Consider the following 16,263-nt stretch of genomic DNA (forward strand, 5'->3'; position numbering starts at 1 on the left):
TAGTAGTATTAATACCGTACAGATACACAGCAAGGGAATTAAGAAGTCAGGCTCCAGATGACAATTTGAGTTAAGATGGGATTCAGGGCTAAAAGACTAATATGAAAGGATCAGACTCATCTCATTCTCTCACCTCTTTTCCTCGTGGGCCAATCGGTCCAGCAGGTCCTGGTCTTCCTGGCTCTCCCCTCTCCCCTGCATCTCCTGGGTCACCCTAAGCAAAACAACCATAGCACAGGGAAAAGAACATGATATCAGCCCAAATGATCTGGGATCATGGAGCAGGCCAAAACTCCTGACTAGCACCCACTGGCAGGTGCATATCTCTAGGAAAGCTAGGAAGTGTTCCTTCTCCCATCCCTGATCAAGCTGAACAGAACTACCAGGGAGGTAGTATGATATACTGGATAACATGTTGGCTTCTACCTGTGCAGCTCTGGGTTCAAATTCCTCCTCCTCAGTTAAACTCACAGACCGACGTTGGGTTACCACTACGTCTCAGCTAACTTACTTCCTGGGCTTGTTTTGATAATAAAATAGGAGAGAAAACCCACCTCCCTGGAGGATCTATATGCAATTATAAAAAAATAGAAATGCCATTCCTATATTGCAAATGTTTGAGACTTTCCAGGTTGTTGTGATGCTGAACTGAATCAGAGTCACATGTAATCATGTAAAGAACATGATTAGCATCCTGCGGCAGTCTGCCTAAAGCCAGATTGCTGCTGGATGAGGTGTGTCTTCCACTGAACACTGTCTATCGCACCCCTGCAATATCATTTCATATCACACCAGCCAAGCAAGCCCAAAACCCCACAAATCCTTTTGTTCGCTTAATCTAATACTGTTACCTTTGGGCCAGTTTTGCCAGTCAGGCCAACAATCCCCTGTGAAGAGAGAAAAAACAGATACTTAATATGGTTCTGGGGTGATGTTATGAAAGCAGAGGCTCTTACAGAATTGAAGCTCTTCTGGAGCTTCTTTCAAGTCAGGACTAAGGAACAGCACGGGGCATGGTGGGAGTGGAAGGAAAAACCCTTCTTGCCCATAGGCTGGAAGAATCCATGGTCCTAAATCCATCCCCTTAACAATTATCTGGTCTCAGAGACTTGGCTTATATTTGTGTGCAAAAGGCAACTTGCCAATTTGCTCAGGCTGGAGTTAAGACATTAGAAGCATTTCAGTGACTGAGTCTGCTAAGGCAGGCTCACGGCCTCCCACCAGTCAGCTCAGGCACAGCAGAGCCCTTCTCCTCCTCCGATAAATACAGTTTTTGGAGTACACAGCTCTCTGTTTGCTTGTAGATCTAGGAAATGAAAAAAGACTCACTCTGTCCCCTTGCTCTCCTTTTGGACCAGGTGGGCCAGGTGCACTGAATCCAGGAGATCCCTAAGGAGTAAAACAAAACTATAAAACCCTCCTGAAGGATGTGGATACCACATCTTTACTCTAAGATCAGCTTCATTACCATTTTGAAGATTTTCCAGAGTTTGTTCTCCCATGGGATAAAGTGGAGTTCTTAAACAAAACATGGATTTGCCATATCAGCACAAAAGCAAAGCTTCAACGTACAGTGAAATCTTGCAGAGCTGGAAGTGCTGAACCATTATCAGAGAGTCAACCTGAACACTAGGGTCTTGAAATAGGCCCTGTTAAAAGGTCTTGCAGAACAAAGGCAAGGCAGGCTGATGTTCAGGCAACAGAAGAGACAGCCAGGGGATCTCCATTCCATCAGAATAGAGACACCCTCTTGCCCTGCACTGCTAGAGTCTCCAGAAGAAATAGCAGGTTGTCTGGCCTTCTATATCTTGATCCCAGCCTTTGCTCTCCTAGTAGGTGACTAGATTGGTTCCTGCTTGAAAATAGAAACAGCCTCTGACAAAATATCCAGAAGTGAGCATCTCAGTTTTGGCTGAAATCCAGATCACCAACCAGAAAGAAAAAAGTTCTGTCTGATGAATTTTTGTAATAAAATATGGGCTAAGACATCACATAATAATCTTTAGCAGTGAGGGAGGCAGGGCTTCATCGCAGCGAAACTGGTCACATTTCAGGAGGGCTCCTGAAACTAACGGAGACCGCCCAATTTCAACCCCACAAACCTTGGGGTGGGGAGGATTTTCTCTAGGAGAAGTGAAAGTCTGAAGCAGTAGAATCGACTGAGAAGGGAGAAGTACTAGTGGAAGCCTGAGTTTTTTCCCTTCTCTTTGAAGACTCATCTGAGTGCAGAAATTGAGTGGGAGCCATCTTGGCAGAAAGCTGTGAATGCCCCTGGCAGAATGTGGAAAAGTACAGAAGAATTTTGGAAAATATCTGTGACCAGAACTTGTACCATAGTAAGTTGTTTGTTTTACATATGGAACTAAGGACCTAAATAATGAAGAGAGCAGGTGTAATCTGTCATAGAAAGTGACTAGATAACTAAACTAGATCTGGCGAGATGGGTGAGCACTCCCCCCTCTCCATTTGAGGCTTGATTGGGAGAAAGGAAAGAAGGAAGAAAAGAAAAGAAAGGGAGAGGGGAGAAAACGATTTTGTTTGTATTGCTGTAATAAGACCCACTTCAGCAGGACAATATAACCATAAACTACTGAATTATAAAGTTGATGGACTTAAATCTGTGAAGCAGCCAGGAAAAGTCTTGGGAAAACATTTTAAATGGAGGAAAACCCCTACCCCCTGCCAACAACTGGTAATTACAAAGGCTGGAAAGATTGAACTGTAAATGTTATTTGCCACAAGACACAAGCTGCCCTTGTGAGCATCTATTGTGTTTACCACCTGCTGGGAAAAAAACAGATAATACTTGCAAAGAGACAGTATCTACTTGAATCATGGAACAAGACGCTCTCAAGGACTGGCAAGAGAATACTCAAGATACGTTATTTATTGGATTACAACAGATAAAAGGAGAGATGGAACAGCTATCTGAACAAATTAAAGATTTAGGGATACAAATGAAATCTACAGTGAAGATGGAGAAAAAGCCGAAGGGTCCCAAGGCCGAGCCGGAAGAACTATGACAGGAAACAAAACAAGACAAAATCAACTTACTAAAACTATAAACAGAGGGAGACAATTTTACTTCTAGATCCCAGAAGTCTTCATTGGAAAAACTTTAAGATACAGTGCAACTGACAGCTAATTTATTAACCCCTCTTATGGAGATGTCAGTAGTACAAGTGTGGCAAACAATGAACATTATTATGAAAGGGAGGGGAATGGAGATGATGGGACATATGTCGTGGCAGATGGGACAAAAAAGGAGACAGTATGTGGAGTTGATGAAGCTTTTTGGGAGCAGATTTAATTAAATATAAATGGTCAATAAGATGCAAGATGAAGGAATGAAAGAATACATGATAAAATGAGCACAAAATATTGGTTATAATATTAATGTAGAGTATTGGATGTAAAGATGAAACTTTTTGGGAGCAGATTTAAGTAAATATAAATGGTTGATAAGATGGAAGATGAGGGAATGAAAGATTACATGATAAAATGGGCACAAAATATGGCTTAGAATATTGATTTAGAGCAATGGATATAAACTTGGCAGAACAAGAAAATATAGATAAGATGTTCTATAGATGGCCAAATGATGGAAATGTAAAATATAAGAGGATACGTTGTGGTGAAAGAATATATGAAAAAATGGGCACAAAATATTGGTTATAATATTGATTTGGAGCAGTGGACATTAATTTGGCAGAATAATATCAAACTTGCAAAATTAGTAAGTTTAAAGATCAAAAGAAAAAGAAAGGGAAGGTCCAAGGAAATGGAAGATTAGTAACTATAGATATTCTGGAAAATCACTATATTGTTTTTCTCTTTGTATGATTTCCCTTTTTAATATAACTGTATAAGTGGATGTAAGAATACCTTTCCACTCTCTGAAATTTTACCCTTTCCTACCCTTCCCCCCTGTTTTTTTCTTGTCCCTCTATTTCTACCTCAACCCCTATCCCCTTGAAAAATTAATAAAAATAAATCAAAATAATAATCTTGAGCAGTGAGGAAACTCACACGTTCCCCTTTGTTCCCAGGATCTCCTCTTGGTCCAGGTGGTCCCTCGGGTCCTGGAGGGCCCAACTCCCCCTGAAAAGGAAAAAAAATGGCACATTGTAGCTTCAGCACTCCCCCTCATATGCCAGCATTCTTCTTCTTCATATCCTATTAATGAAAGATACATAGAGCTGCTTCCTGAGGTGCTCTTAAAACTAGGAATTAAACCACCAGGAAAAGGGTAGCCAGAATTGGCTTGAGAACTATATTCTTGCAATCTAAGAAAATGTATAGTAACAGACAGGATTAATATTATTCTACATTGCTAATTCTATAAACATCTACTGAGAAGCAAATTAGTTACCTTGTCTCCTTTGATCCCTGAGACACTAGAAGCCTGGAAGAGACACACAGGGAGGGGGAAAAACTGTTGTGACCTTTTCGGAGCATTTCTTAACAATACCACGTGGACACCACTCTATAAGGTAGTCTTCCTACAGTTACAGGGTTGGTGAAGTCAGGGTCTTCTCTGTTCACACAGAAAGAGGGCAGAGTTCTCCATCTGCCCACCAACTAGTCAAGATGGTTAAGAGGAAGGTGATGATAGGAGAGATACATTGGGCATTGGACAGTCTTCTATCCAAGCAACTGTCCAGATGGTTTTTGTGGGGGTGAAATTCAAGGGATGCTAAATGACCATTCCCATGTATGGAGTGCATGGGAAGATATATGATTTACGTAGAGTGTCTTGTGCAGTGACTGGATGACAATAACAGATAAGAAAATGAAACAGAGTTGTAGAGGGCATGAGAGATCATATCTTCTCAGCCCAGTCCATTACAGGAACTATATGGAGAGGAGAGGGAAGAGGTACAATAAGCTAAGAAGTATATCCATTAATTGTTTCCATGCCGCTTTGCCAGTTCAGTAGAGGGTACTTACCGGCTTTCCAGGTACACCAGGCTCCCCTGGCTCTCCCTATGGAAGGAAGAGCAGAGGAAATGGTGTCAGAAAACTCACAAAGACAACAAAGCCCTTTGGGAAAGTATTCAGTGTGACTGTGATTCTCACTAGGATTTCATCATCTCCCCTATACCAAATCATCTTGCAATCTTGGACTCTCTGCATTACTATTGAGGGTCATCACCCTGGCTTAATAAATCAGAATAAGTACGAATGTGCTAGGTGTCGAAGAGGCTATAACTTCATTTGTGGTGAATTGCGAATCATCTCAGTTGTTGTTGCGAGAAGGCAATTCAGGTATGGTATCTTACTGAGTAAAGGAAAGAGCTTCTGCTTTTAACACGGTCAGCTTTTTTTTTTGTCTAACTGAACATACAGGCTGGGCCTATGCAATTTGTGGCTAATTAACCCAACAGCTAACTATCAAAAAGTCTCCAGAAACCTGATAAAATCCTGTTTTACCAACAAGTCACAAAATATGGTTGATGCACTAAGTTTAACTTGGTGGGTCATACATTGGACTGGGCTACCATAGTAGGAAACAGAGGCATGGAGCAACTCTTTAGATTTGCTGACCGATCTCGGTAAGGAGTATAACCTGGTGTAGGGGGAGGAAGGGTCACAAAAAAGGCAAGCCAAACTCCACAAACGTCTTAATACAAAACACAGCCTGTAATTTTAATATCTATGTAGAGATGCCAGATTTGCCTAAAGCAGAGATATTCCATGGGACAATGGCATCTTTAGTACACATCTTGAACCTATATTTATTTATTTATTTGTTGATCATTATATCATTTATATGCTGCCTTTCTACCCATAGGGATCCAAGGTGGCTCGCAACAATTAAAACTGTACAATAATAAGTTTAAACTGCAAGTTGAATTAAACATTTAAAATACAATTAAAAATTAATTAAGATTGAAAATAAGACTCAAAACAAATTTTAAAACATTAATTTTTTTAAAAAAATCTAAATTTCATAAATACAATATGCCATAGACATCCACTTACCGCTTAAAGGAGTGCCTTAAAAGGAAGGGGGGCAGTGCATTCCAAGACCTGGAAGCAGCTACTGAGAAGGCCCCTTGTAGGTAGACAAGAAACATCATATAGAATATGTCAAATAATACTTACCCTTTCTCCTCGAGACCCAGGTGGTCCTGGCAAGCCCTGTTCCAATGATCAAATGCAGATACAGGCATCACAATTAAATCTGATAGCTTGCATGCATCTCACCCTAGCAACATTAGTCATTTCTGTATAACACTAGCACCATTTGCAGAGCACTTGGGTATATCCAGGGAGCAGATATAGAGGAGAACATCAATAATCAACATTAAGAAAGGTCTTCGTTCAGGAACAATAGAGGGAAGAATATTCAAAGTGATTTATGATGCAGCCTGTTAAAGGATCATATTGTGCACATGATGCACAACACAAGGCTAAGTAAACTTCTGCTATGACACTCAGTAACACTGCACAATTGGAATACACCAATAGGGCTATTTTTAGTGGAATGGCAGCATTAAGTACGCTGCCTGACCAGCCCTTAAGGTATGGATTCATGTTGGGTCATCATGCTGGCAAAAACGTAGACACTTTGGGTGGAATGACCCATTCAGAAAAAAACATAAGGCTGTGAGCCTGGGCTTCTGCTGGGCAGCTTCAAAGCAGAGGATGTGGTGGGCATGAGCTGTCGCAGAGGAAGTAGCAGCTACAGTAAGTGTCATTGTTTTTATGTGCTATCAAGTACCTCTGACTTTTGGTGACTGTGATTTCCAAAATATTCTATTCTATTCTATTCTATTCTATTCTATTCTATTCTATTCTATTCTATTGATTGATTGATTGATTGATTTGATTTGATTTGATTTGTATCCTGCCCATCTGGTCTATGCGACCCTGGTCAGCTCTTGCAAACTCAAGCAGCTAAGAGAGGGGTGTTGGAATAACTGGTTCCTCATGGAACCCATTCCATGTATTCTTTTCTCCATGATGTGGCAAATACCAAGACACAGACATCTTTTTTCACTAGAATGACTTGGTAGAAATGAAATTTTGTGCAGGCCTGGAATCCCAGGCAGGAAAGGAGAGACTGTCAGGGAAACCATGTTTGATGAAGTTCTCCTCTTCCATCCTCTTCTGTTTCAAACCATGCTCAGCCAACAAAAGACTTTTGTTCAGTGAAGTCTTGATTTCTAAACCAAAGTCTCCATCAATATATCATTCTAGCCATTAGTACAGCACTCCAACACTAAACTCAGCTGCAGGCAAGGCAACGTCAGCAAGTTCCATCACTGCGCCTACTCCAATTATCATCTGCTCCCAACTCACAAAAGATCAATCTCTGGGTGGTTATATTGAAAACGAATATGGACAATTACTTCCAAGCACTCAGATGTACTGTCAACATAGCCCCTGAAATGGAAACTGCTGATTCCCAACTAGATTGGTTTTCATTCTATGTGGAGTCCCAAACTTACATCTCTGCCAGATGGACCAGGGCGCCCTGATGGTCCTTGCTCTCCCTGAAACAAGAAGAAACAGTGGGTTTGGCAGAAAGAAGATACCATATACTGTATTTTATATTCTCGAAGGCTTTCACAGCTGGGAACTGATGGTTGTTGTGGGTTTTTCGAGCTCTTTGATCGTGTTCTGAAAGTTGTTCTTCCTGACGTTTCACCAGTCTCTGTGGCCAGCATCTTCAGAGGAACAGAGACAGACAGTGTTCCGACTCCTGTCCCTCTGAAGATGCCAGCCACAGAGACTGGTGAAACGTTAGGAAGGATAACCTTCAAAACACACCCAAAGAGCCCGAAAAACCCACAACAACCATAAGATATTTTTTCTTTGAACCAGGTTTGGACAAAGGTTCAGGTTCAGTATTAAGGAATAAGAACTGAACAGCCCCCCACAAAGCATCTCTGTTTAATCAGCTCCTTATTCACTTGCCCACAGTAGCATAACTAAGAATCTCCCCATATTATTAACAGAATGAACATGTCAAAATAGGGTAGTCTGAATTATAATCGGACTTAATATTTTCAGAAGTGGAAATCAGCCACTGCTTCTTTACCTCAGAATGTGCCGCTTTGGGGTAGTCACTTATCTGCAACGGCCACCAGCAACACATTCAGCAGACCTCTATTTTGAGACCAGGACTAAACTAGAAGCCTAATGACCAAAATGTCTGGATAAATAGGACTTTTTGAGTTCTTCCCCCTCTGTTATGTTTGTTGTACCACCCTTGTGGAGAAAAACACGTCGCTTTTTTTGTTCTTTGAGTGGCCATCTGTGTGTTCACACAAACGATGCGGTGCCTACATAAAGCTGCTTTTAGGAACTTCCTGAATAGGGAAAGATAGGCCATCCCTCCTATCTAAAGTGTATGTGTCTGCAAGCTGTCCCTTGACTGGGGGGAAAATCAGGTGCTACCGTGGCAGAACCATAGGTGAATGCACAGATGACTGACTATTCAAAGAACCAATATTACAGCTAAGCAATCTTTTTTTCCTTCATTGTAATTTTTGTGCATCCATATATACGGTTCAGTGAGATTCTGGAAGATCTGTCTCTGGAAGATGATAGGTAGGCACCTGTACTCACTACCATTGGCATAGAAAAGAGAACTACTTTATCCAAACAAATATGCCTGTGTGATCTGATATCTGCTGTAGGTAATAGTGTCAGATGAAGGGGGGTAATTGGGAACAAGTCACTACTCAGCGTAATTCAGGTAGGCAGACTGCCTTCAAAGAAGTAATGGAGGTGGCTATTGCCCTAGTGAAATGACTTATTGAAACAGCAGGAAACAGGGTCTTAGCCCGTTGATAAACCAATCTGATCATCTTCAAAATCCACTTGGCAAGATATTGAAACGTCACTGGGAGTCACTTTTAAGGGCCAGAGTGAGCCAGAAGCAACCATATCAACTTTGAAAATGGAGCTGGACATAAAATGCAGAGGACCTTCCTTGTTTTAAATTCAATATTGATAATTAAATTAAATTAAATATTTTAAATAAATACATAAATTGTGTCCAGCATGTGAAAGAGTATTTCCAATTGTAACATAGGCCATGGAAAAAAGACCAGTAAGGCAATATCCTAGAAAAGGTGAAAGGTTGGGAGGACTTTAGGTAGAAACAAAAGGCCAGGATAAAATGCAACTTTGTCCTAGTGCCAAACCAAACATGATTGGTCTACCCTCAGTGTTCCAATCTCTCCTGTACAGCATGCAGTGGTAATGACTATGAGGAAGGCCGTTTTAGCCAACAGCTGGTTAGAAATGGTGGCTAGAAGCTTTAAATGAGGTTTCATGGGTTGAACAAGCAGCAATGAGAGGCAGGGTGAGCAGAGTGGGTGTCAGGAAATTGATGTGCCAATCTATACGGGGCATTTTTTTTTACTTCCAGTAGTGTGAAAAGTTGGGAGGATAATAAGAAAAATGTGGAGCACAGACAGCTGATAACACAAGTAAATAAATTTTAACTGAAGAAGTGAACCTGCTATCCAGTAAGGATAGCATAAACTGCCTATTTTGCCAACAATCCAGTCACCTCTTAGGAATAGCAGCACAAGCACTAAATGAACATACCTTTTCTCCCTCGGGTCCAGGTGGTCCGCGATCTCCCTGCAAAGAAAAGGACATACATGTATTTAAGGAAGATTGAAGTGCCAGGGGGTACTGAACAAAATGTATTTCTGACACCAGCCAGGATCCATTAGAAGACATCTACAGCATGTATTTTCTTCCCTGTAGCAGCATCTTGAAGAAATACTTCTATCCAGGCTTAGAAATGTTACATTTTTGGGCCCATACTTATGACCAGAATTGCCCAACCAGCACGGACACTTTGCCAAGTCCTGCTATGACCTAGGACAATTATTCTGGAGTCTCCTCAAGCCAAAGCTAAGGCTTTCAACTTTGAGAATGGGATCTGGGCAGCCTTTCCCAACTTTCAATTCTCCGTATATGCCTGAAAAACAATTCCCCCAATTGCACAACCAAGATTGTAGCAGAGGCTCCTAGAAGATTACCCAGAATACTCCTATGGATTTATTTAAGACCCTAGCTAAAATCTCAACAAGTCCATTACTATCAACAATGTGATGACTATTTTCCATGAGGGAGCACTGCCATGACCCCAGATGTTCACAAACCCTACCAACAGGAAAGGAGTAATCCTGGTGCACACACATTATCAATAAGACTGAACTACTATGATACTGGGATCATCTTGTAAACTGCTTTAAGGATAATTTGATTGAAATGTAGTGTGGAAATTTTATGTACGTATATTGCTTCTCAGTCACTATGGGATTCAGAGGTCGAGGGAGGCTCAGAGGGAAAAGACAAGAAATCGGGCCTTCTCAGTGGTGGCTCCTCGCCTCTGGAATAACCTACCTCCTGAGATTCATGGGGCTCCCTTGCTGGGTATCTTTAAGAATCAACTAAAGACATGGATGTTTCGGCAGGCCTTCCCATCAGATAACTCCTGACGCCCTTTCTCCCCTTCTTATCGTTCTTTTTTGTCTAATACATAATGTAATGTAATGTTCTGTCATTCAGAATCGTTCATATTTTTATTGTTGTATTTTATTATTGTTAGCCGCCTAGAGTGGTCCTCACCCGACCAGATAGGCGGGATATAAAATAAATAAATAAATAAATAAATAAATAAATAAATAAAATAAAATAAAGAACCTTATCTCAGCAGTTCTCTAAGGACAGTCTTTTCAGGCGGAGTTTCTTTTAGCCTAGTCACACATGGATCTTAGGCACCTGACAACTGCAGCATTAGAGATGGGGAAAGGGAGAGGTGGAGAAAGGCATCCAGTCATACATCTTGGAGAGAGTGATTTTACACCACTTCCTTGACAAGAAAAGATTGACACATTCAGATGTCCAATGCCACATATCAAGTGATGAGGCAGCAAGGGTCACAGGGCATGTGTGTGAATAGGCTAAAGGAAACTCCACTTGGAAAGACTTCTGGACACGATGCCTTTGCCTAAGCCAGTTGCTTTTGCCTTGCCTTCCTGACTCAACAGGATTCTGCCTCTGACCTGCCCAGTGGGAACATCTACTCCAGCTGATCTCACCTTCTCTCCAGATGGTCCTGCCAAACCAGGCTGCCCACGGTCTCCCTGTTGCGAAAAGAAGAGATGAGTCACCAGTAGCAAAACACATAAGTAATTCAGCAGGGGATAAGAATGTTTGGGCAAATGGGAAAGATCAACCCTAATAAGTCAAAGGACTTCTCTCCTCAACCAATGTATAAGCACTATTACATCAGCGTGTCCTGAAAAAAGAAAGTGTATACTGTGAGATTAGGTTAGGGTTTTCTCAGACACTATTCCCGAAATCAGGGCATAAGATGAAAAAGCCATTTTTGTGGGAAAGTGGTCCTCAAGCTTGTCCCCCCCCCCATTTTAAATCATGTCAAGAACTTAAGGATATGCTGCAGACTCGCTAATGGTGATGCAAGGTAAGTAAGTGGGGGGTGATCAGTAAATATGGCCTTCCCCCCCCCCACTCTAATACAAGAATATCTTAAAAGAACTAGAATGCTAGTAAAACATTAAAGGGAACTGGAGGACCATTTCATCTGCTAAGTTTTACCTTCTGTCTTGAGTAGGGGAAAGACCTGTTCAAAGTAGTGATCACAAGCTGCAATTTTTTCAACCCACCCTAACCGACTACTCCAAATTTGACAGTCAAGAGTACCTACCTTGCTTCCTTGTTCACCTGGAGGTCCTCTAGGGCCCTGAAAACAATAGCATGAATATCATATTTCAGTGAGGAATTTGCTGGAGGAATTATAAGATCTCTTAAGGACCCTTGCACCCACCTCCACAAGAGGATCACTACGGAGTAGTCTAACATATAAACAGATAAGGCTGATACTGTGGATGAGGTTATGTAGCTAAAATTGCTTCGCCCATGATGACGTTATTAAGTTTGTTCTCACAATGAGGACAGAGAAATTGCCTTGATATTGTACAATCTAAATCTCATCAAGACCATGGAGAGAAGAACAAGGATTTCCTTTTCAAGGGCTTACCCGATCCCCAGGCTCTCCAGGACGTCCAGGTGGTCCAGGAAAACCTTCTTCTCCTTCCCCCTTTGGGCACAAAACAAAGAGCCATTTAACCACAAGAAACGGAGACCTGCCCAGGATTCCCTATCCAAGGAGGAGGTAGCCAGTCCAGTGATTAAGAGCAAGCAGCGGAGCTGCAGCATTCTCTATGGCTCAGGCTAATCTGTATATCTGCACAACAGCAAGCTTCTACCCTGTGCAGGTGGCTTAGAAGTGGCAAAGGAGCACTCAGTTTAGTTCGCCTAGTGCCTACGGGCAGATCCTTACCTTTTCACCTTTTTGCCCTGGGGGTCCAGGAGGTCCTCTGGGCCCAGGATCTCCAGCCAAACCCTGGCAAATGAAAAACAGAAAGCAGAGATCACACAAAAGGGGAAGAACTCTTATGTCTTCTTCAGTAAAACAGCTCACAGACCCTCTTCTAAAGGAATTCAGATGCTTTCCCCTAATGAAGTCATTTTGTTTCAGTGAAATCATATTTTCCCAGCAGTCAGATGATAATATTGATATAGTCCACCCCAAGCATACGCACTTTGACAATCTTATCAGACAGCCGTAATTCTTCACTTCTTTACCCTAACCTCTGTATAATTTCAAATACCCATCCTGATGTGTTGAAGGCAGTACCAATACATTTTAAACAATGCCCTTGCCCCTCCACTCCATCCACCTCTGTGGTGCCAAAGCCTGGCAAGGGATGTACTCACTGGGATGCCTGGCTCTCCTTTGGCCCCTCCTCCATCACTTGTTCCAGGAGGACCCTAGAAAGACAGTCAAGGTAAACTCTGGTCTTCTTTAAAAAACTGGTTCCAACAACTACATAGTATATCGCAACACATTAGGAATGGAAAGCACACGATGTAATCACTTAGGAGCATAAGCCTCATCACTACACTCTGGAACGTTCATCTCTACACAGTCTCCAGCTTAGAGGTCAACCACTTGTGGCCCAGCACCCTACAATGTGGACAAGGAATATTTTTGGACTACAGCTCCCAGAAGCCAGCATGAATCCTACTTTTTCAGGCTCTGCATCACTTTGAATCAGGAAGATTTCTGTCCTTCCACCACACAACACAGAACAAGGATATGCAAAGAAGAGTTCAAATTGTAGTGACTGCATAGAGGACTTTCTGGAGATTTCTCCTGATTTCTATAATTCAATCAGTTACCTTGAAGCAAAACAACACTTATCCCATTTTGGTGAGATATGCAATCTTAAGTGCTAAGTTGGTTCCATTTGCAGTTGAAGGGGCTCTGTACAAAAGCATTGATCAGCTGGCCCTTATGAGATTTGCAAAACTGCTAGCATTTCAAAAGCTGTTTCTTTTGATGTTGCAAACATTTAATCTAATACAGTGAACCCTCGATTTACAGACTTTTTGAGTTACAGACTTCTCTGGCCGCAAAATTTAGATTCGACTTGCAGCCGGAGAATCGACTTACAGACCAGAAAAAAACCAAAATGAAACAAAAATAGAATAAAAACCACTGGTTATGGGATTAATCGGTTTTCAATGCATTGTAGGTCAATGGAGATTCGACCTACAGACTTTTCGACTTGCAGCTACCATTCCAATATGGATTAATTCCGTAAGTAGAGGGTCCACTGTAAACTGTAAAAATATTTGGGGAAAGGACAGACAGCCCACCTGAAGCTTTGGACAAGAGCAAACATGAAGAAGAAATCAAAAGTATACCCAGAAGCAAAGACTTACGCATGATTTGAGAAGCATAGACAAGGGAAAGAGATAAGCACAATTTGGAACAGGAAACCACCACCACCCACATTACACCATGAGATGATTGAGGAATGAAGAGAAAGCTTAAAAGAACTGGGACACAATCTGGCCAAAAGAAAAAGAGAGAGAGAGAGAGAGAGAGAGAGAGAGAGAACTGGAAGTCAACAAATACATTTGATGGTGCAGTTCCTTAAGAGAAGACAAAGTAATTCAGCAAAAGACAAAAAGAAAAAAATGATAGGAATGCATTCTCACTTTTCATTGGTATATTAAGATCACATTATACAAAAGTACAGCTTATAACCATAGTTGATCAGGCAACCAAATCCTAAATATAGACAAAAGAATCAACCAATAAAAATCCTACTAGCCAGCTTTATTTGCAGCTGTTGAAGCAAAGATATGAGCTACTGCAGCAAAAATAGGTTTTGAATGTCTAGCAAAACTAGCAGGATTAGCTGAGTCTGCTTCCCTTTCCATTACAGCACCCAAAACTTAATAGTGATCATAAAACTGGACCACGGAGTTGTAAAACAGAATTGGATTTTAATGGTTATTATGTTGGATTGATTTAGTAACATGAAAGCCACTGAAGGCCATTGTTGTTGTTTAGGCATTAAGTCGTGTCCGACCCCATGGACCAGAGCATGCCAGGCCCTTCTGTCTTCCACTGCCTCCTGGAGTTGGGTCAAACCTGAAGGCCATAATGAGCCACAAACCCAGGAGACTAGGGGACTCCCAGTATATCTTAAGCCACATAAGAGGCTAATGTCCCTCCCATCCTATGAGCCCAAAAGGCAGCATAGGGGCATCTATCCAGGTGCTTTGATTAAGAATCCAGAAGATAGGAATGCATTCTTATTTTTCATTGGTATATTAAGACCATTTCACACGTGACTAGTGATGTGCTTGACACTGAGCCACAGTCAAACCAAAATTCCTATTAATGTAAGGGTATGATGTATGTGTTGGCAAACACAACTTTGGCTAGGTTCATTCATACTCTACATTGTGCTCTCACTCTCTTGCTCTCTGTATGTGTATGCATGTACACGTTTACATGCACACTCTAAATGTATTAGATATGCCTGTAAAAATGGAGAGTGTGAGGACACGCTCCTGCTCTTTCTTACACACTACCGAAAAAATAGCCTGTAAAACAGAGCCACTGTCTTCCCAAGAAGAGCAATATCCAAGAGGTACATTGGACATGGATTAACCACAGAGTTGGAAGGTCCTTTGGATCTAGCAGGCACCAGTCACCTGACTAGATGGTGCCGTCTAGAAATAAAATAAAATAAATTAAAAACTGAAGTTGTTGGGCTGCAACTCACAGCATTCCTCATCACTGCATACACTGGCTAGGCGTGGTAGAAATTGCAGTCCATCAACTTCTAGACAACTGTCTTCAGCCTACTCCAGATCTAGACAGATGGACAGAGTGAGTGTTTTGTCTCTGTACAGGGGCAGGGGAAAAATGACCTGCAGATCTCTCCAAACCACACAATTCAGTTGTTTTGTAATCAGTGACTGATCTCTCAGGGTCAAATACGCCACAAGAAAAGGCGGAGCAGCCAGGAAAAAAAAAAGATCACTTACTCGCTCACCTCGATCACCCTTCGCTCCCTGTAAAAAAAAATTGCCCACATGTAAGCAAAAGTTTTCTACATACTAAGCAAGAGAACAGTTGCACCAAATAATCACAAGCAAATAGCTATACACTTGTATCTAATAACAAGAAACTGTTGCAATAGATGGTGCATGAGAAATGACAGGGTATTTATTGCAATAATATTTTCAGGGTTTATCCCAAAATGGCATCACAAGACATGTTCCACAAATGCTTGCCTGGGTCACAGGAGATGCTGGGATTCCTGCTCATATGCACGGGTGCTTCTAAACAAAACTGGGTATCTGGATTGTGTTTCCTATCTGGCCAAGCCTACATACATAGACAGCAATTTGGGCCTTACAAAAGACAAAATACAGGTTTGGTAGCTCTGTGGGGTTGATGTTTATGCCAGAAAAGATGCATGATAGCAAGATGAGAGACCAGCATGCAGCTGCTACAGAGGGGCCCAAGGGGAATACTCATGGGTTTGGAAGCATGTGGGCAAAGGAGATGCAAGTGTGCCGATGGGACCACAAGCTCACCTTACAAAGCCAACAGAGGTGACCAAAGATGAACAGCATTCTGTGAAAAGTGTATCAAGGGACTTTTGAAACACAGAGTAACTGAGGGAGGTGAAAACATACCTTGACAAACTCGCCAGGAGATCCTGGTGGCCCAAGAGGTCCTGGTGGCCCAGGAGGTCCAGGATCACCAAATGGCCCCCTGGGTCCTGGATTTCCAGGAAGTCCAGGGCTTCCCTTGGGGAGGACAGGAGGAAAAGCTCATCAAAATCAAGGCCTTATCCATCAGATGCCCTCACAGCCCTAGGAACACTG

General features: G+C 41.9%; 1 protein-coding gene across 7 annotated transcripts in view; it reads right to left on the reverse strand.

Annotated features, from left to right (window-relative positions):
- Window positions 1-16,263, reverse strand: part of COL7A1 (collagen type VII alpha 1 chain) — a 156,062-nt gene that overhangs the window by 73,518 nt on the left and 66,281 nt on the right. For all 7 annotated transcript variants that reach the window (XM_072989560.2, XM_078385263.1, XM_078385265.1 and 4 more), the window contains 16 exons: window positions 16,072-16,185; window positions 15,415-15,441; window positions 12,781-12,834; window positions 12,344-12,406; window positions 12,041-12,100; window positions 11,708-11,743; window positions 11,079-11,123; window positions 9,571-9,606; window positions 7,458-7,502; window positions 6,109-6,144; window positions 4,951-4,986; window positions 4,373-4,405; window positions 4,030-4,101; window positions 1,330-1,389; window positions 852-887; window positions 134-214 (listed from right to left, as the gene is read on the reverse strand). In XM_072989560.2, coding sequence (XP_072845661.2) covers window positions 134-214; window positions 852-887; window positions 1,330-1,389; window positions 4,030-4,101; window positions 4,373-4,405; window positions 4,951-4,986; window positions 6,109-6,144; window positions 7,458-7,502; window positions 9,571-9,606; window positions 11,079-11,123; window positions 11,708-11,743; window positions 12,041-12,100; window positions 12,344-12,406; window positions 12,781-12,834; window positions 15,415-15,441; window positions 16,072-16,185 — 834 coding nt within the window. The remainder of the gene's footprint in view (window positions 1-133; window positions 215-851; window positions 888-1,329; window positions 1,390-4,029; window positions 4,102-4,372; window positions 4,406-4,950; window positions 4,987-6,108; window positions 6,145-7,457; window positions 7,503-9,570; window positions 9,607-11,078; window positions 11,124-11,707; window positions 11,744-12,040; window positions 12,101-12,343; window positions 12,407-12,780; window positions 12,835-15,414; window positions 15,442-16,071; window positions 16,186-16,263) is intronic.

This window comes from Pogona vitticeps, chromosome 2 (genome assembly GCF_051106095.1).
Source record: "Pogona vitticeps strain Pit_001003342236 chromosome 2, PviZW2.1, whole genome shotgun sequence".
NCBI classification, from domain to species: Eukaryota; Metazoa; Chordata; class Lepidosauria; order Squamata; family Agamidae; genus Pogona; species Pogona vitticeps.